Source organism: Schistocerca nitens, chromosome 3, assembly GCF_023898315.1.
Source record: "Schistocerca nitens isolate TAMUIC-IGC-003100 chromosome 3, iqSchNite1.1, whole genome shotgun sequence".
NCBI classification, from domain to species: Eukaryota; Metazoa; Arthropoda; class Insecta; order Orthoptera; family Acrididae; genus Schistocerca; species Schistocerca nitens.
The window spans coordinates 421,599,672-421,621,173 of NC_064616.1; the positions used below are offsets into that span (position 1 = coordinate 421,599,672).

A 21,502-nucleotide genomic window follows, 5' to 3' on the forward strand; every position below is an offset into this window, starting at 1 on the left:
TTGTAGGTGTCGCCACCGGCTCCAACCTTGTGTGAATGCTTTGAAAAGCTAATCATTAGCATATCACAGCGTCTTCTCACTGTCGGTTAAATTTCGCGTCTGTAGCACGTCATCTTCGTGGTGTAGCAATTTTAATGGCCAGTAGTGTAGATTGGCCCACAATACAAACGACAATTAGAGTACAATCAAACTCTGTCATGCACAACGTTCTTTACAGCGTGTTGTGACTTCTTAATGGGGGAAAAACTGAACCGACGTGCTAAATACAGGGAACACATCTGCTTCATCTGTTACGATATAGTGAACTGTGTGTCTTATCATCCACAAATAACCATTAATCTTCGATGAAGGAACAAGAGACCAATAGAAGATTATTTCTTGTAAACTTAACTGTGTGCACCGGCATTTGAGTATCCACGTCCATGTCTGGATTGTTCGGTGCGAGTGAACATATGAGCGACTGTTCCAAATCCGTGGCATTTATCACAAAGAGATCACTGGGTCATCTGTATCCAATAGTATTATTCTCTGCTTTCGGTTGTGTCTGTGACTATTTCGTACCAAGTGGCATGCACGTTTGAAGGCAGTGCTGAATGATGAATATCGTTACAGTTTTCATCTAGTCCCTTTTTGGGTGTCAAGAAAAAATACAAATTGTTGAGGAAGCTGTTCCATAATCCTGCTATATAAACGGTATGTAGATACTGATATTTTTTTCAGAGCATCTACAGACAGAACTGGCTAGCATGTGACCTTATCAATGAGCAGTAGAAATGAATGCTGAGCAGTCTACGTGTTGTCAGCAGGTGTTGCCACTCGCATTACCACCTTGCAGCTTACCATGGTTTAGCGCGATGCAGACCACTAGCAGCACCAGAAGAGAGCGGAGTTCTGCATTTATCTGAAAAATAAAATCGCTTTAATTTATGTGGTGTCAAAGAGCGGAGATTTGGTCAGACAAGTTATCCACTAAAACATTAGATACGAGATGCTTCAGATGTTACTAGCACAACTCAGGTCTGTTACTCTGAAGGCCCATTTCTTGAAATCCATTTTGGCTACTTTTCCTTATTCCTTTTCGTTAACATATGTCGTTTGGGCTAATGCCAGCATGGGTTAGTCACCTTGATAGTGACCTTAAAAATTCGTACATGTTCGACAGGGCAGTTGCCCCTAGAGCTGTTTCGTTACTCACGCAATTCTTTCTACTTTTCTCAAACTTTTTTCAATATTCATTTGTTATTCACTAATCTACAGTACGGATATTAAAAGATAATAATTAATTGAGAAATTTTTCTTCTTTTCCAACAGTCGAAGAGACATACTACATATCTAACGTATCGACTTTAAATAACTACGTAAAATGCAACTTTGTCAAATAAAGACATGGCTGGAGACCGTGGCTGTTGTGTGATACAAATTATTAATAGTGAACAGCAGCAACCAGCCACAAACTGCTTTCAGACAACTTTACTGAAAAAGTACCATTCTTGGTTTTGGCAAACCACCAGTACACTAAACGTAACATGTGTTCTGGTGAAAGCATGAAAGCCGCCTAAAGATGAATTTTATCATTTTGAAACCTGTAACGGTACTTTATCAATGACCAATCTATGGCTGGTTGCTGCTGTTCACCACCAACAATTTGTAAATCCCTACAAACTTTACAGAGATGATGGCGCTTACATGATAACACTGAAATAACTCACCAGATTATCTCTAAAAGCTCATAAATGAATTTCAGTTTTACCAGTTCTAAATTCACCTAGGCGTGTGCGAAAATTACATATCGTCGGTGAAGAAACAATACCGCGTAAGTAGCAAAATAAGAATTTTACACGAGAGACAAAAAACTGTCTAAACTGCCTAACACAGTTCACAGCGGCGCTAAATTTGCATCGTAGCACTACAAGGAAATATTGAATCAAATAAAAATGTGAAACAAAAGAAAATACGCTTTAGAAAACTTAATTACGGCACATACGCGGAATTGTCTCGGTATTTATGCGATGATATGTAACTTACGCGGTGTTTGTTTGTCAGTCTCCTGGCACGACTTGACACATTTACGTTGGTATTTGGTGCTGAGAAAGCTAGTGAGAACACGTTTTGGAGCATTAATCATTTTTATTGAAAGATTTCATAGAATCATTTTAAATAAATATACTGTTTACATAGCTGCGATAATGTCTGCACATTTCTTCAAGAAAAATCCTAAACGTCACTCAAAGCAGCAACAGAGAATTACACAGCACTGATACTCGTCACACAGTTACCTCCGCGATAATTTTCATTCACAAGGAATCTTATCATAATAACTATGACAATCTTTAAGCAGAACAGATTTAAGTTGTTGTAAATGATCCCATTTGGATTTCTTGATTTTCCGTCTTTCCTTGTATAGTTTCGGGAAACAAACATCTCCAAGAATTTTCCTCGGACGCCTCGGTAATTCTTGCCACACCTCGTTCAAAGAGCACTTGTAGTAAATAATACAATTTGGCGATTTGGGCGGTACTGCAGCGCCCTCAGATCGGTAACTGTAGGCTCATTTTTTACAGCCCTTCCAGGCCTAATTGCCGGCCGGGGTGGCCGAGCGGTTCTAGGCACTACAGTCTGGAACCGCGCTGACCGCTACGGTCGCAGGTTCGAATCCTGCCACGGGCATGAATGTGTGTGCTGTCCTTAGGTTAGTTAGGTTTAAGTAGTTCTAAGTTCTAGGGGACTGATGACCTCAGTCCCATAGTGCTCAGATCCATTTGAACCATTTTGAACCAGGCCTAATTGAGTCGTACAGCCACAAACTTTTCTCTGCGTAGTTGATGAAAAATGAATAATCTATGTAATGGACTTCGTATGGCTGTGGCTTTTTTCTCGCTTCTTTAGATATTATAGTGTATTGGCTAGGAAGTGTAACTTCACGTCCTTTAAGCTTGCACTCAATGGAACTGTGAACTGAGTCAAAATGGCTCTGAGCACTATGGGACTTAACAGCTATGGTCATCAGTCCCCTAGAACTTAGAACTACTTAAACCTAACTAACCTAAGGACATCACACAACACCCAGCCATCACGAGGCAGAGAAAATCCCTGACCCCGCCGGGAATCGAACCCGGGAACCCGGGCGTGGGAAGCGAGAACGCTACCGCACGACCACGAGATGCGGGCGAACTGAGTCACATTCCATCTGAGTATGGTCTTTCTCCAAAAACTTTTGTGTAATCAATTGCTAATCTTGAAAGAGCGTTTGATAATATCACATTTCTGTTCTGATATGTGCAGCCGTCAGAATACAGAATGACTAGAACGGGATTTTCCTTAATCATTCTGGATAGGGTGTCCACAATGCATGAGGCAAAACATGATGCAACCAAATCACCTTGCGTTTCATCGAACCAGTAACATACTGCATCACAACTTTCTAAATTATACATTGTAAAGTTATGAACAGCCAACTTTGTTTTATAATAAACTGCACTTGCACTTAAAAATGGAGCTACTTTCACGGCCTGTAAGTCCATGATGCACACTGAGCAGAGCTTCTGCTGGGCTTCTTTCTTGTCAGCATATTTTTGCGTCCTTGCCTACTCTTTCCGTTCTGTGTGTTGCTTCCACACGTCTTCACTCAAGATACCAAGCCTGTAACTACAACACAAGTCGCACTGGTCTTTCTTGGGGGAAAATAAGCTAATATTACCATCTTCTAAAATCAAGTTAAAGGCAGCCCGACTTAATGGTGAAACCTTCTCCGCATGACATTTTTCCACATAGAGTCCATACAGCTGTTGTTTGGATTGTAGAATAGGCTCAAGGTACAACTTCGAGGAGGATTTCCTGCAGTAATGCGAGGGAAGTTTCGGAAGAAAGTCCAGGAATTCTTTCATGTAAGTTCTCTCATCTTTCTTCTTCGTCTGTTTGATTCGAGGTCGAGACGATTCTGTATCAGAACTCATCCCATGTGTGGAATTACCCAGCCAATATCGGACTGTCCATTCTTTACTCCCAAGAGTATTGAGAAACATCTTTTTGCATACTTTATGCTTCCCCAGCTCATTTTTCAAATGATAAATGCGCGTCCCTTTTCTCCTAGATTCACCTGTGTTCTTCCCTGGACGTTTGCTTGGAATTGCGTCCACAAGGTTGATAACGTAAACCTTTCTCTCATCCCATGGCATCGTTTCCCAAAATGTGTTAAATACAGCCTGCCTATCAGCAGCAGAAAACTGATGACATCTTCTTTGAACGGATTTCTGGCACATCTTCGAAGTACATGTTGGACCTAATTTTCGTGCCTCTCTTGGAGTATCATGAGTAATTTTACCAATTCGACTTCTTTTGTATCCAATATACGCCTTTCCACGCATTCGCAGAATTTTATTGGCATTTTTCTTCCAATCTTCAGGATGCGGTTTAGACTTCCTTTTCCTGTCACTGCTTACGTCACCATGAAATTCTTGGCCTCCACTGTCAGCATCATTATTGCTCCCGTGATCTTCCGATAATTTATCCAGAGTGTTTGGCAAACAATGAGCAACATCGCATAGCAGTGAGTGTGAAGTACTGTCGTCTCTAGTGGAAACAGTGGCTGTGGTTTCATTTTGAGCATTGTTGGATACAGCCACTGAAGTTTCTAGATGTAAAACTATATATATATTAATTTAAGCACACAAAGATGAAACTCAAATTCATGTATTTATGAGAAAGACGGCATCAGTAATACTATTAACAACAATTCCAATAAAATTTACCTGCGTCATTAGATGTTGCTGGAACAGTAACCGAGAACCCCATATACGAAATTAATTCTTCTTCGGTAAATATAACTTCAGCGTTACGACTTTTCTCGCCTGTTGTTTGTCCTGCATTTACGGGAGATCCTACATGAAAGTGGACAGTCTAGAAATCTTTGGCAGAAATGAATAAAGCACAGAACGAATGAAGTGGGGGCGTTCTGCTTTATATCACAATAAGACACTTGCGGTGCTACTAACATTCAAAGGGTGAATAATAAAACAATTTTCTTACCGCTATCAGTCACTCTCAGGAACAATTCTCCGCTTTCATAAGCTTATTTCAGCTGAGAAACAATTTCTTCTTCAGTAAAAAGATCATCTATATCGCTGTCCATTATCACGAATGAAGCTACAAGCATGGAACCACTTTGGAGCACTGTTAAAGGCGTAATAAGGCAGTAACAATGTGCTGTGGCTGCGCGCACTTTTGTATTTACGCGGTATTGTTTACAGTATCCATAAAATGGTTCAAATGGCTCTGAGCACTATAGGACTTAACATCTATGGTCATCAGTCCCCTAGAACTTAGAACTACTTAAACCTAACTAACCTAAGGACATCACACACATCCATGCCCGAGGCAGGATTCGAACCTGCGACCGTAGCAGTCGCGCGGTTCCGGACTGAGCGCCTAGAACCGCGAGACCACCGCGGCCGGCACAGTATCCATAGATTGTAGATACGCGGCATTTAATTCTCTACAGTTCCGCGGTATTGCCATCTGTTTATTAGCTGTATCACATACGCGGTATTGTTTTAGATAATTTTTCCATGGTAAATAATTAAAAATTCGTCATTATGGCGTTAAGAGCAGATGTGCGTACGGTCAACGACATCATCTGACTGAAAAACGAAAAATCGGCAATTTGTCAGTTACGCGGTATTGTTTCTTCATCGACGATATGACAGACTGGAATTAGACAATGTGTAGCTAAGTTCATGGCTGTCGTTTCCTGGCTGCCACGTAACAACTACATTTGATATTGCACTGCAAATAAAAACTGCAACACAGTACTTTTCTCCCTCGAAGTACAAATCTAAAGGTTGTTTAATGATATTGAATGAGAAAAGATAGTAAAATTTCCGAACTGTTCAAATTTACCATTCCTTATAAATAATGTAAAAGCCTTTCGGTTATGTATGCACTATGTATTATTCTTGACTGACAAGGAAGGTGGAAGTAACGTAAGCAAATTGAAAAAAATGGTTCAAATGGCTCTGAGCACTATGAGACTTAATATCTGAGGTCATCAGTCCCCTAGAACTTAGAACTACTTAAACCGAACTAACCTGAGGACATCACACACATCCATGCCCGAGGAAGGATTCGAACCTGTGACCGTATCGGTCGCGCGGTTCCACACTGAAGTGCTGAGAACCGCCCGGCCACACCGGCCGGCTAAGCAAATTGAAACAAAATGTGTACACAGTAATTTCAGTGTTAATGGTTCAAATGGCTCTGAGCACTATGGGACTTAACATCTATGGTCATCAGTCCCCTAGAACTTAGAACTACTTAAACCTAACTAACCTAAGGACATCACACAACACCCAGTCATCAATTTCAGAGTTAAATCGTTATTGTCATGTTAGGTGGACATCAGCAAACCATTAATTTGAACGAGAGAATCGGTTACTATAGAATATTTTATGTTGCCGGGTTCCTCCAGTTGCAGAAAAGCGTTTGAATTCTCACAGACAACCACTCCTCAGGTCAGCAGTCAGAGTTAGTCTGCATTTGTAGATGTGTTACAGTACGATGATTCGGGCCACATACATATCCGCAATGAAGACTGTTGTTATGTGCAAGACCATAAAAATATCCTTAGCAATGCAGTGTAAAACGTATACATAAAACGTAGCATACAGAATTGTAACTGAGTCAGTAAAAATATAATAACGACCCGGAATCGACCCCAAGACCTTTTCCTAACACGTAATCCCCAACTGTATACACTAACCCTACACCACAGTTAGCTTTCGTTAAGACTGTGTACTTATGTTTGTATTTAACGTCGTTAGTCATGTAGTAGTCATTCCTCCGCATTTATTGGCTGTTAAAAGTTCTTGATCATGTAAAAAAAAAACATTCGTATTTAATTTATTGATGAAATAGTCAAATGCTCCTCTGCTCATTCACGTGTATTCGAAGACATTGTTTGGTGATCTTCGTAGCTGATGACATTTATGATATTCTCCATGGAGATTCCTCCCTTTGTAAATTTCATGCACAGCATTCCTTTTCGCTTTATTTTCTTAAGTAAACAGGCAGCGACACAGATGTCGCTCACGTAGGACACTTCCGTAACTATACCTGCGGTTGTGTTCTGTCGCCTGAAGCTGTCGCGCGCTGTCGTTCGCTATGTCGCTCACGCAGGACACGGCCTTAGTGATAATACGGGACAAAAGCTTTACCGGCGCCATTAACTTTGACAGCACTGGCCGGTCAGCTGGTACAGCTAGCCTGCTGTGATGTGAGCTGCTGCTGTTAAGACGTACCGTAATAGAGGCGAGCAGACGAGCAATACAGCTTCGAATGTCATTTAATTTTTAACCAGAATCAAGTGATACACTGCAAATCTGCCACAATACGCTACTTTGACGACTAGACGAAAACCGCAACACGTTTTCGTTTTTAACTAGCGTACTGTTGTAATTAGAAACAAGAATGATGAAAATTTCTGACTTAACCACAGGGTAATTTTCTGCATAAGCTGCGTGTACCGTAAGAGAGTATTGAAGGATTTCACTGTATAGTTAAATATTGAAGCCACTGAAGGTATTATTTACAGTCAGTCGTCTGGCAATCTCCTAGCTCCTCCCATATGCGAATCCGAGAAATACATTTAAGTTCTGGAAGTGTCACCTGCTACGTTGATAACGAGCCTATCAACAACAGAATCCACGAAGCCAACCAGGCGCAGCATTTTCTCTTCATCTTTTATGACGAGACGTGTGGCACAGCGGCGTGCGTTAGTTCCAGTACGTCTGGCAGTTTAACAGTCTCGTTACTTCTCGGGCCAAATCCCGCAGCTTGGATCCAGATCTGTTCTGTTGGGTCCATATCGTAATGGTACAGTAGCAAATGTAAAAAATGCAGCATTTTTATGATGTGCTCGATTCTGCGAAAATAGTTGTTTTTCATGTTTCTACGATACTTATCTACCTCTGTGGTATAAAACGATGGACATAGTCCAAATAAAGAGGATTTAGTTTTTCATTGTTTCCTTAAAAATTAAATTGTTATATTTTCTTAATTTAAACAGGTTTTGTGAACCGTCTTCCATAAAACATCGCTAATTTAGAATTTGTATTTGAAATGGAAACAGGAATTTCGCGTCCAATATGTAATTAGAAACAAGAAGACGTGCATTATTCATAAAAAATGATGATGAGTTTTATAGTTACGAGATGTAGGTATTTCAAATTGAACGAGGAAATAAAATCGTATTGGGGAGATTTGAAACAACGTACCAACCTACGCCGGGGGTTCATGTTCTATTACGCTACCGACTACGCTACATGTTCAATGTAGTCGCGTTGAACAAGTCCAGTATATACAGTGTTGGGTAAACTTCAAAACCGTTATGTCCGTAAATTTATGAAAAACAGTAAGAACAGCTATTTCTCGGCACTTCTTAATCGTGTTCCACTCGCGTGTTTCACTACGGAACAAAAGGCAGCCTGAGCCGTTTTCATACTGCGCCTTAACAGCGCGACAAACAGTGCACAACTCTGCAGAGGCTGTGACTGTACACGATTTTTGAAATAAAAACTAAAGCTTTATTAAGCGAAACGTTAATGGCTGTTAATACATTTGAATATCCTAAAGTTTCATTTAACGTAACTTAGTAATACGATATCTAATACATAAGTATGACCTAATTTCAAGAGCGTAACAACACCAGTGTATGTTTGCTACGGCTTTTGACCAAACATCGCGTTTGTGTATTCTTACATCAGGTTTATTCTTATGATGAACAGATTATAATGCTGCGTCGAAGACACGCTTATGACACGTGTGTTGCACTCTGGCCTTACTTTGCTCTTGTAACACGAAAATGACTTCTGTGAAGATTGAGATGATTGAGTACAACCATATTTTGAGCGTTTTTTCAAATACTTTATGTGTTGATGAGGACTGTAACGATTGTTCTTTTAACTAAGTGATGATCTGGTGGAGTTGCTTTGCCACTGTCAGTCTAAAAACTTATCCCGGAGTTCATGCCATTATGAAACTACAGTCTGAGAACCACTGAACATGTATTTGTAACATTTGTCAAAATTCTGTATCCCCAGCTGAAAATCTTCCAGTAGTAGCGAACTATCTGTCTTGACAGAACGTTACAACAATGCCAAAGAGGAAACAATAACATAGTAGTGGCAATGAGGCTTGGTCACACACGAAACGAAATTTAGAATTGTAAAGTTGATCTTAAACACTGATTATATTTTAAAAAATGATTTTATTGTTGCGATTTTTTTAAAATTATTGCATATATGAGGGCTTTGGCTGTAAATAGTGGTAAGGGACAGTCGCTGAGAAACCCAGATATTGCGTGAATAACATATTAACTGATATACTTTATTCATACTAGTTGATAGTTCCAGGATAAAAACGGAAATGGCAGCTCTGACTCGAATTTCAGATTCTCACTAATAGCGACTTTGTCAGGATGTGTGCATGTATACAGTGTAAGTGTCAAAAACACTGCTGCCAGTAGTAGTAGTAAAGTGTGCAGTGTTCGTGCCAATAAAATGCTTTTCAGGGACGGTTTGTACAAATTGGAAGATGATATGGATAACTACAACTCAGACAAAAATCCTGAATTTGTTCGTCGACGCAAATGCGCTTCAGTGGTATTGGTAATGAGGTAAATTTCAATAATTTTTAAGCAAGTAAACAATATTAGTTTGTGTTCCGTACCATCATTTACGTGAATTTATGTGAAAACGCGATGGCAGAAATATTAAATACTATCCCTAACATTATTTACGTGCTGTAGTAAGACGACAATAAAACTGATTTTATATTGTGCTGAGTCATAGATTAATTTCTGACGGCGTTATGCTTTGTTATTCCAAAATTGGTACTGCAAATCTTAGAAACATAAACTGACCGAGGGAGGTGACGCAGTCTCTCATTCGGTTGGACGACGGCTCAAACCCGCGCCCGGCCATCCTGATTTAGCTTTTCCGTGATTTCCCTAAATCGCTCCAGGCAACTGCCGGGATGGTTCCTTTGAAAGGGTACGGCCCACTTCCTTCTCCATCCTTCCCTAATCCGATGGGACCGATGACCTCGCTGTTTGGTCCACACGGCCAAATCAACCATAAACTGAAATAATTTGTACCTTTTATATTTGTATTTTTGTGAAATTTCACAGTAATGCTTCGTTATCGCCCCAGCAAGTAAACGATGGTAATTCAATGCTAACCCATGTTAAGTGTATTCAGTTCGCAATTAAAAAACGTTAAGAACCGATTGATATTTTTAAGAATAGAATTTTATACACAATTTACAATGTTTAAAAAAGTTGTCTCTCCAGAAATATTTTAAAACAATGGCGTACCTGAATTTAAAAAAATCACAGTGGATTTACTTGAAATATCTTCCTTATAGATTTTATTGAAACTTTACTGCAGAATTCCTCAAAACTGCCAAGTTGTCACTTAGCGTTGTTTACAACCAAGGTATTCATATGCATAAATGAAATCTCTTTAGTTTGCTGGGGGAGAAATAAACTGCGCTTATTGATTTAAAACGCGCCAACAGCCTGTGGGTATTTCTAGTATTTCCAGTAGCGCCATTTTTCTAACTGTCTCTGGCTTCTCTCATCTGCAGGCAACTTAACTGCCATAGCTCTGTCTCACTGCCAGATGCTCCAGGACACGTCACTTAGTGCCAGATATTCGACAGAATATTTGCTGTTGAGTGATATCGCAGTTACGTTATTGCTATTATAAAACATGGGTCTGTATTTGCGATATTTTAACTTTTTCTTTTATTTGTGGTGTTGACATTAAATTGTCACTTAATGGTGACTTAACAATTAAGTTTAAATGATTGGTTACTAAAGAAGTGGAAACTGTTGTAGGACAACAAGAAAATACTTCATTCTTCTTAGTCTTTACTGGTAACTAAAGAACGACATTAAAGGCCCACAAAACTTCGACATAGCGAAATGGCACAGTCTGCATTCTAGGTTAGGGTTGGGTTAGTGTTGTTTAACGTCCCGTCGACAACGAGGTCATTAGAGACGGAGCGCAAGCTCGGGTTAGGGAAGGATGGGGAAGAAAATCGGCCGTGCCCTTTCAAAGGAACCATCCCGGCATTTGCCTGAAACGATTTAGGGAAATCACGGAAAACCTAAATCAGGATGGCTGGAGACGGGATTGAACCGTCGTCCTCCAGAGTGCGAGTCCAATGTGCTAACCACTGCGCCACCTCGCTCGGTGCATTCTAGAGAACCAGGCTTCGATTTATAGTCCGGCCATCAAAATTTAAGTCTCCGGATTGTTTGAATACGCCAAAGAAGCGACTACTAACAGCTGTCCACCATAGTGGACGCTGTGCGACACTGTGTGTCAACACACGCGAGAAACGGAATTACCCATGTGGTATGTTACATATCTCTCATAAAGGCGCAAAATAAGAGTGGCGAGAAGGCGTAAAGAAGCTGGGTAACGTACGATAGAAGTGCGTCTAGTATCTTGGTTAGGTGGTACTCACCGCCATGGTGCTCTCACCAAACTGTTCGCTGCCGCAGCTTGCCTGTCGCTTTATATACTGCCAGTCGCAGGCAGCAAACACCGCTTGATGACGTCAAAGCTGTTGCAACATCTCACTTCAGAGCTACGCGCTCTCTCTTCAGTTGCGATCTGTGACTTGGAAACATCATTCAAATTTACACGGTATCTGTAATACTTTGGTGACTACAAGTATCACGTGTACTCATAGCTATTTTTCATGAAATGTCGAAATTATTTCATCTCTTAACTCGAAACTAATAGGAGTTGCCCGTCTCCCCCTATTCCCCTCTTACAGTTCAGACCCTCGATACGCTCATGTATACCACCTAAGCATCTGAAAGATGGAAGGAAAACAAAGTTTAACGTCGCGTCAACGCCAACTCGATAAAGAGTTGGCACAAGGCCGTATGCGGTAAGGATGGAGAAGGAATTCGGACGTATGCTTGTCAAAGGATTCGTCATGTAACTTTAAGTAAGCAGTATAGTGAATTCACAACAAACCTGAATCTGGATGGCTGTGCAGGGATCTAAACCCTGTTCCCCTAGTGTCTTACGCCGGCCGGAGTGACCGTGCGGTTCTACGCGCTACTGTCTGGAACCGAGCGACCGCTACGGTCGCAGGTTCGAATCCTGCCTCGGGCATGGATGTGTGTGATGACCTTAGGTTAGTTATTTTTAATTAGTTCTAAGTTCTAGGCGACTAGTGACCTCAGAAGTTAAGCCGCATAGTGCTCAGAGCCATTTGAACCAACCCTAGTGTCTTATGCGCTTGGTAGCGGTCTTAGAAAGGCTGCGTAAAGAGAAGTACATGGGCATGACACTTGTTATACACAGTGTTATGAGTAAAGAGGTTGAGAACGTGCTAAACTTGAAATCTGCATTGTGCCAGCAGCCTTCGCCTCCATATTTGATACGCTCTCTCTCTCTCTCTCTCTCTCTCTCTCTCTCTCTCTCTCTCTCTCTCCCTCTCCCCCCTCTCTCTATCTATCTAACTACCTATCTATCTTCCTCCCCCATCCCTCACTCCACCACCCCCTCTGTCTCTCTCTCTGTCTCTCTCTCTCTATGTTTCTCTCTCTTTTCCGAAAAGTTACGCTGTAAATTCTAACTGCGTTCTTGAGAGTAGTGTAATAAAAAAACCATAACTGCTAGAATATATTAGTATATAATGAAGTTAGGCGCGTTGGTCATAAGGCAGATCGCTCCAACATTTGTCTATTATTACTTGTCAAAATTTTCTTTTCACGTCTGCAGCTTCTTCTTGTTGTACTTAGCATGCATGGTGTCTATTACGGGGTCCCCGCTGCACTCAAATTTTATTTTATTTAACCTTGCGACCAGAGGCTCCTCCCTTCGCTGTAGTCGTCACGTACGCAAAGGATGAAAGTCGTGTCCACTATCCTTCTGTGAATCGTGTAAACTTTGTTCTGTGTGGCATCGTATTTTAACTGTCTGTGTGTAGTATTTTCCGAGGCGTAAATTGTGATCCAGCTCAGCATTCGCCTAAACGGGCGTAGGAAACCGCCTAAACAGCCAGCACACGCTGGTCAGTGCAACAGCCACGGTCGTTATTCCGCCACGAGGACTCGATCTTGGTTTAGATCACCTGGCTACTCCCTAGTTAGCGCCTTGCTCGTTTCGCTATACGAGCAGGTTTCAATGCCGTCAACGAGTTTGGAAATATTTAAATTTAACGGTTCAGATCACTTACCCTGTATCTTTTGTTAATTAATGAAAACATTATACGTTATTATTATAGACATTTAGGCCCTACTGGACCACGAGATGTACAACAAAGGACACTTTCAGAGTTTTTTTTTAGCTTTTATTAGTGCCCATATTACTTTCATTCTTATTTTAATGTTTTTCAAACGATGTTCCTAGTCCTGTTTTGGATGCTTGTTTCTGGAGTTCTGTGACTGATTCTTTGGCGCTATCCAGTGAGCCATTAATTAAAGCCATGTCCTCCTCACGATTGAGCCAATCTACTCATAATTTACCCGTATTTCTTCCTAATTCAACACTCTTAGTACTGATACACTTCCTCCATTCTCTAACTATCTTCTCTAACACACGGTAGAGGACAAGAGGTGACAAACCATTTGACACCTGACGAAAGATTTTATGAGTTCCTTCGCATTTGTTTCTTTCAACGTTGTGTTTATTAAAGCTCCTTTAATTATTTCTGTTATTTTATTACTGAGTCCGAATTGTTTTATAATGTCGACTAATGGATTTCTGCCGACTGAGTCACTCGCGTTTTTAAAATATACAAATACTATCACATGTTTCAATTTTGTGATTTTCTTGATTTGCATTGTGTTACCTAAATTTAATACTTGTTCTGCACAAGACCATCTGCTTGATTTTTTCCTAGTTGTGGATGACTGCTCTTTCAGCGCACTTCAAAAATGCTACGGACGTCTTATACGTCACCGTCAGCAGTGAAATTTCTCTGTTATGGTTAGGATTTAATATAGTGGATATATTAATGGCAATGTCCACTCTGCTGATTAGATATTTGTTCTCCAGTTTTGTTTAATTGTTACTGTTAAACATAGAATAATATAGTAAGTAGAATATTTCCATAATTCAGCAACTAATTGTCTTCTCCAGGTGCTCTGTTAGTTTAAAGTTGTTTCATAATTTCTCTGTTTTATTCTAGTGTTGGTGGTTTTGAGTCTGGTTGTATTTTGATTCTGTTAGCAAATTTAAATTATTCTTTTGGTGGATCCCAGTTGTGTGGACAGAACTTTGTATAGGACTGGGAAAACGGAAATTCCTCTATATTTATTAACATCAGTTCTGCCTCCCGTTCATACAGTGGATGTATCAATGCAGTTTTCCACTTATCCGGAAAAGCAATCAGATTGCCATATTTTGCATTATCAACATAATTTATTTTACGGCTTTTGGACCAACTCTTTTCAAGTGTTATCCAACAATTCCACTTTCACCACAAGCTTTATTATTTTTTAACCTTTTAATTTGCATAGCAATTTTGTATTCATTTGGTGCTGAAGAAACTGAATCAGCTGTTGGTAAACCTTTCGGGATGTGAGGTCGCGGTCCAAGAAACTTTTCTGTTCCTGACATTTCGTCCAGGTCTGCGCTGGACATCCCCATAGGCGCTCCTCCGCTGAGTCTTGCCAACTGACCGGTCGGACGTCCGGGAGCGACATGAATACTCTAGGTCAAGGTAACACTTGATGAGCAGAGATAATCCTTATCAAAAATAATACTTAACTATCGATTGTTGTCTAGCCAAAGATAAAACTGTCTAGTAATTCTGCAGAGCTGCTGTCCATATGTCGCTAAGTTTCATTGCCTCCTCTTTCCTGTTAAAATTATCCTGAGGCTTATAAATTTCAATGGCTTCTCTACATAGTCGTGGATAATAATTTGACGTTGTAGATAACATTTCTGTTTCAGAAAACTTCACTTCGTGGTTTCCTGACTGAAAAGCATGCTCAGCTACAGCTGATTTCTCTGTTTTTGCTAGTGGGCAAAGACATTTGTGCTGTTTTAGCCGTGTTTTTACGCTCCTCTTGGTAGACCCAATATAAACTTTACCATACTTAAATGGAATTTTGTGTACACCACATACCGACAGAGGAGGGCGTTTATCCTTCACTTATAGGAGTACTTGACTTATTTTCTTTGTTGGTCTTCGACCGCGAGCTCATACCCCGAAAGGTTTACCAGCAGCTATGTCATCCGGTCATCAAAGCCTTCATTCTATGAAACTGAATTAGTTTTTTAAACAAATTTCTGATGGAAATCTTTCTATGGGCTCAGGGAACCTTGGAAGGTTCCTTGCTATTGTCCTTCTTGAAGCATATATTGTGGAGCTGATAACCATTTAGCTTCAACGCACGCTTGTGCAGTCGGGCTAGATAGGGGGTAAGCCGATCCGAATCCTGGTGGCAAAAATGTTTTAGTGCCAGTATTTGGCAGGCAAGGGACGGAACAGTGGTGGTGTAGAGTTCCTGATCACCAGACTTTGCGCCAATGTCGTGATTTAAAAATCAAACCTTTCCGCAGTGTCTCGTGATGGTGATCCGTCCGTCGGATGGGGGGACGTTGAGCTTGGCGGCCTTGGTCCTATTCGTGAAGGGTAGGCTATGTGCCGGCGCCGGGTTTCACCCTCTCCCTTCTCTCATCATCATCATCATTTTTATTATCATGTAACACAAATATTACATTACACTCGACATAGACACACACACACACACACACACACACACACACACACACACACATGTAGTATTACAAATACTGTAGTGGAGCATATTGAAAATAAATAAACAAAAAAATCATTTAGCTTCGTTTCATTACTGTAACATACTAAGAAAAGTTGCAAAATATCCGGGAATGTGTACATTATGTTTGACACTGACAGATCGGACTATAAAATGACAAGTGCCAGTAGAGTTCGCTCTCAGAGAGTTCTGTACAAACTTAGTTATGTATATAAATAGTTCATCCATCACGGGAATAGAGAATCTCGACGATTTTTGCCTGTTATCAATATCTATACCGGCAAGATATCAGTTCCAGCAATTCTAAGACTTTCGAGAATATTTTAATTTTAAGTTTAAATTTTTGTGTTAATTTCGCTTTTTCTGTTGTAATTCCTGAGAAAAAGGGGTCTTAACAAACGGACAACAAATGACCAAAAAATACTTTTTCGTGTGATATAATAATAAATTAAAAATTTTACGATTTTTCTCTTGCTTCTTCTGTGAAACCTCCCATGTTGCCGAATTCCATGATTCTAGGTCAACGCGAAGTACCCTATAGGTTCTGACGAGTGACTTTGCGAGTATCAACACATGTGACATAAATGGCCGTATCTTTTGTTTGTATTGATTTAGAAGCTTAAAGTTTATACTCCGCCAAGCGACTGTAACCTTAACACGTGACACAGATTTGAACTTGATACGTCTACCTGTTCCTGAGAAACAAGGGTCTTAACAGTCGGACAGACAGACGGGTAACAAATGACCAACACAATATTTTTCATGTGATACAATGACAAATTAACAATTTTCGGATGTTTTCCTTTAGTTTTACTGTGAAACCCTGCTTCCTGCCAAATTTCAAGATTCTACATTAACGGAAAGTACCCTATAGTCTTTGATGAGTGAGTTGGCAAATATCAAAATATGTGACATAAATGGTCGTTTTTTGTTTGCCGACACTTAGAAGCTTAATTTATGCACCGCCAATGGACTATAGACCCTACTACGTGAAATAGATCTGAACTTTATAAGTCTACCTGTTCCTGAGAAAAAGGGGTCTTAACAGACGGAAAGACAGGAAGACAGACGGATAACAAATGACCAAAACAATTTTTTTTCGTGTAATATAAAGACACATTAACAGTTTTCCGATTTTTACCTTTATTTTTACTGTGAAACCTTTCTTCTTGCCAAATCTCAAGATTCTACGTCAACGGGATGTATACTACAGGTTTTGATGTGAGAGTTTGCGAGTATCAGAGTGTGTGACTTAAATAGCCGTGCCTTTTTATTGCATTGGCTAAGAAGTTTAAATGTTTTACATCGGGAAGGGGTCACAGAACTTAGTGTGTGACATAAATTTCAACTTGATGCGGCTACCTCTTTCTGAGAAAAAGAGGTCTTAAAAGTCAGTCAGACAGACAGACAACAGATAGACGGACAACAAAGTGATGCAATGGGTTTCGTTTTTACCGAATGTGGTACGGAACCCTAAAAATCAAATCAATATGGAATATTGTTGAAAGAGATACATGAAAAGAAACCACGGAAGACTATATTATTTCAGTTAAATAAATGTTCATGTGTAGCAGATATTTTAAATAATTACTTTTAAAAATTTACTAGAAAGCAAAACACTACTCTCTGGAAGTAATTAAGAGGGCACGCAGTGGAATAAAAATTGATCTTATTTTATCACCCGAAATCAGGAAGATCATCACGACTTCAAAAGTAAAGGTTTATGCGGGGTGAGTAATATTTCCAACAAGACGCTAAATAGTGTGGCTTCATGATATGTAATGTTCTTAGTCACTTATGTGATCGACCACTAATTCGTGTTGTTTCCCAGACAGACTAGACTATGCCAATGTTAGATCTCTCTACAAGGGAGGTGACGCTGCAGATGTCAACAACTGCCGCCAAGTGTCACGCTTTGCATAAGTTTTTAAGATTCTTCAAAATGTACTGTAGAAAAAAAGGGTTGTCAACCACCTGTTTAGTAATGGGATATTTAGCCGTTCACCGTTTCAATTTCAAAAGAACCACTCTACTTAGCCAGTTGTTTACGTATTTACTGTCCACATAACAAAATCTGTAAATGGTAAGATATCGTGTTATTCATAATATTTCATTACAGAAGTTAAGTTCTCATGGAATGCGTAGTTCAGTACGTCCCTGATGTAGTTCTTATTCAAGAAAGAGTATGTAGAAAGTTACTCTAGACTGTTTGACTATTACAAAGAGGGATGTCACGTTATCTGAACGTCAGCCGCTATGGCCGAGCGATTCTAGGCGCTTCAGTCCAGAACCGCGCTGCTGCTACGGTCACAGGTCCGAATCCTGCCTCGGGCATGGATGTGTGTGATGTCCTTAGGTTAGTTAGGTTTAAGTAGTTCTAAGTCTAAGGGACTGATGACCTCAGATGTTAAGTCCCATAGTGCTTAGACCCATTTGAACCATTTTTTTTTTCATTATCTGTATGTGGAGAAATTATAATGCAAGCCCCACAGGTTTCGATCACTGGCCCTCTCCTAGTCTTGCTCTACGTTAATGATCTGTCATTTGTTTGAGACAGGAAGCAGCATTAGTCCGGTTTGCAGACGGTACAACCATTCTTGTGAAACCAAGCGAAGAAGCATTAACAGAGATAAGAGTAAAGGATGTTAAAGTGCAAGTTTCTGACTAGTTTTGTACAAATGTACTAGGCTTAAACTCATAAAAAAGCAGTTCATTCAGTTCTGCACTGTCAAAAATAACCTACATCTTATTAACCTAGTATACCAACAAGAAATAATGAACAGTGCAGAAAATTCAGTTCTTAGGTGGTCATATTGATGAAAACTTAAACAGGTAAAACGATATAGCGTGCGTGTTGACAACATTTAGGTTCAGCTACTATTGCCATAAGAATCTGTTAACATTGGGGACATAGAATTCAGTATTTGTATAGGGTGGTTATAATTAAACTTTCGCTACTTGAACCAGTGTAGACGGAATACTATTTACTGTGTGGCTACTCGACTTTATAGAAATTATGTTTCGATTTGTGTTGTTAGTAGTGTTATTGTCATGACTAGCCGTTATGAGCCGGTATTGGTATGAGGACGTAGGTTTCAAACATATCGTCAGAGCAGAGCCTTACTCGTAAAGCTGTTTTATCAAAACAACAGCAGTAGTGCTGCTGCTCTGCGAATATCGAAGCATTAAAGAAATACGAAGAGGTCTTCTTTTCGCACAAGGGCTCAAAAACATTATTCGGAAGTTTGAATTAACTGGCGATTTGGTAATTGCTCCTGGGAGAGACCAACGGCCAATTGCACCCCAAATTGTTAAAGAAGTTACTGTTCCATGGCTGAGAATGCTGGACGCAGTGTGCGATCTTGAAGCAATACACGAGCTGTATCACGACAGCTGAACATTGCACGGTCCACCGATCGAAAAGTGTTGCGAACAATTGTGAAATGGTATCCAGACTGTCGTGGATGTAAATGGTCGTCAGAATGAGCAAAGTTTGCAACGTTTAACGTAAACATGTTACACAATTCACAAATTTTACGCTCTCGTGTGGAAATCAGAACGTGTTTCTTTCAGTGATTTATTCGACATTTCTCCACCATATTTCCTTACAAATGTTTCAACAAAGTTTCATTGTTCTACAGTCACTCGTTTTTGACTGGGACCCTCTCAAGTAGCGAAAGTTTAGTTATCAGCATCCTGTATATTCAGTATTTATTCTGCTGACACAGTGCCATCGAAATGTTTATCGGGGACATGACCCATGGAACAAGCAATTAGCCGGCCGGTGTGGCCGTGCGGTTCTAGGCGCTTCAGTCTGGAACCGCGTGACCACTACGGTCGCAGATTCGAATCCTGCCTCGGGGATGGATGTGTGTGATGTCCTTAGGTTACTTAGGTTTAAGTAGTTCTAAGTTCTCGGGGACTGATGACCACAGATGATAAGTCCCATAGTGCTCAGAGCCATTTGAACCATTTTTTGAACAATCAATTAACTGATTAAATGTTTTTTTAAAAAAAGATCCCTTTTTTCAAGTGCGACATGGGACGGTGTGGAAGGAAAAAAGTGCAGAAGAAAATTATAGCTTTATCGATAGCTGAAATCAGAATAAACCTTGTGATAACTTTATATGAATGTTTATAGGAATGTCTGACGTCTCAGGAAGATGTTAGAAGCATGACGGTACGGTGCGACCTGTGAAAGCGTAATACTATTCACATACTGTGAAGTTGCGCATAGAACACGTTAGTGGTAGGTGAGGTGTTCAGATGAATACATTTCAAGACTCGCGTGGCAGAGAAAATATATTTACACGGTGTTACCATTAGAAGTAAGTTCAAGCTATCCTTTTCTCTAAAAATAAAGTTTCCGTGGGTCCATAATTTATTGTCGAATACGAACTAAATGTATGTTCTGATTGTGCGGTTTTCCGTGTTTGATTCTGTGCGCCATGGTGCCAGGCAAAGGTTACGTCGACGTGGTAATATCATTTGTCAAACACAAATTTTGGAGGACACTGAGTCTCCGTAGTACATCGTCTTAAGCCATATTTGGTGGTGTTCTTGCTGGTTGGCTGAACAACCACCTTCCCGGGATCAAGTTTTCTTTAACACTTCGACGTAATGCTATTCTGTCAAGCAGAGAGTGGATTGCCTTGGAATGTTCCTCTAATAACGTAAGCATGTAGGTTTGTAGGCAATCTGACTGCAGAACTATGACCACCAGCTGTAATATTAACTCGAGTTACTGTAAAATGGGACATCGGCGTCCGCAGAAAACTCTAAAATTGTAATTTTTTAATATAAACGAGTTGGTGGTTTCAGGACGAGACGTGCCAGAAAAACTAAATGCTATGCTTCATGCACAATCCGCTAAACGTGATGTTTAGTGAAATCACTTCTAGAAGAGTACGAGAATTCTGTAATACAATGACGAAAAAAATCGCAACACCAAAAAATAATTAATGTAGGTTAATGAAATTTCGGGGATACATTTGTCTAGGTACCATATTTAAGTGATTAACATTTGAAGATCACAGGCTTATGTAAGAGAGAGATAAGCCACTCTCAATGTGAAATGCTGGCACATTTATAACCACTGTAGCTGCCAGAATGTTGAATGCAAGTATGAAAACGTGCATGAATTGTGTTGTACAGGGGCTGGATGTCAGTTTGTGGGCTGGCGTCCCACGCCTGTTGCACTTGCTAAGTTGATATTGGGACAGATAACGCTGTTTCTGGAAGATCCTGGAGTTGTTGTCCGATGATGTCCCATATGTGCTCGATTGGAGACAGATCTTGTGATCGAGCAGGCCAAGGCAACACGCCGACCCTCCGTCGCGCTTCTTGGGTTGCTGCAGCGGTATATGGGTGAGCGGTAACCTGTTGGTAAACACCCCTGGGACTGCTGTTCATGAATGGCTGCACAGCAGGTCGAATCACCGATTGATTTTCAAATCTGCAGTCCTTCTAACGAACACACGGCCTTCAATGGCACCGAGGCAGGACCATGTTTCATCAGGAAACACAACAAACCTCCACCATGCCCTCTAATAAGGTCTCACTTGATGCCAATGAAGTCGCAGATGACGGTGGTTTGAGCTCAGTGAAATGCACGCTACAAGGCGTCTGGCTCAGATCTGTCCTTGAAGTAACCGATTTATAGCAGTTCGTTGTGTCACGTTGGTGCCAACTGCC

General features: G+C 40.4%; 1 protein-coding gene across 1 annotated transcript in view; it reads right to left on the minus strand.

Moving 5' to 3' along the window:
• LOC126249620 (uncharacterized) overlaps positions 1-11,608 on the minus strand; it is a 38,036-nt gene extending 26,428 nt beyond the window's left edge. Inside the window, exons 1-2 of the mRNA XM_049951290.1 lie at positions 11,527-11,608; positions 841-901 (exon numbers count right to left, since the gene is read on the minus strand). Coding sequence (XP_049807247.1) covers positions 841-901; positions 11,527-11,532 — 67 coding nt within the window. The 5' untranslated portion in view covers positions 11,533-11,608. The remainder of the gene's footprint in view (positions 1-840; positions 902-11,526) is intronic.
• Positions 11,609-21,502: the final 9,894 nt, after the last annotated feature.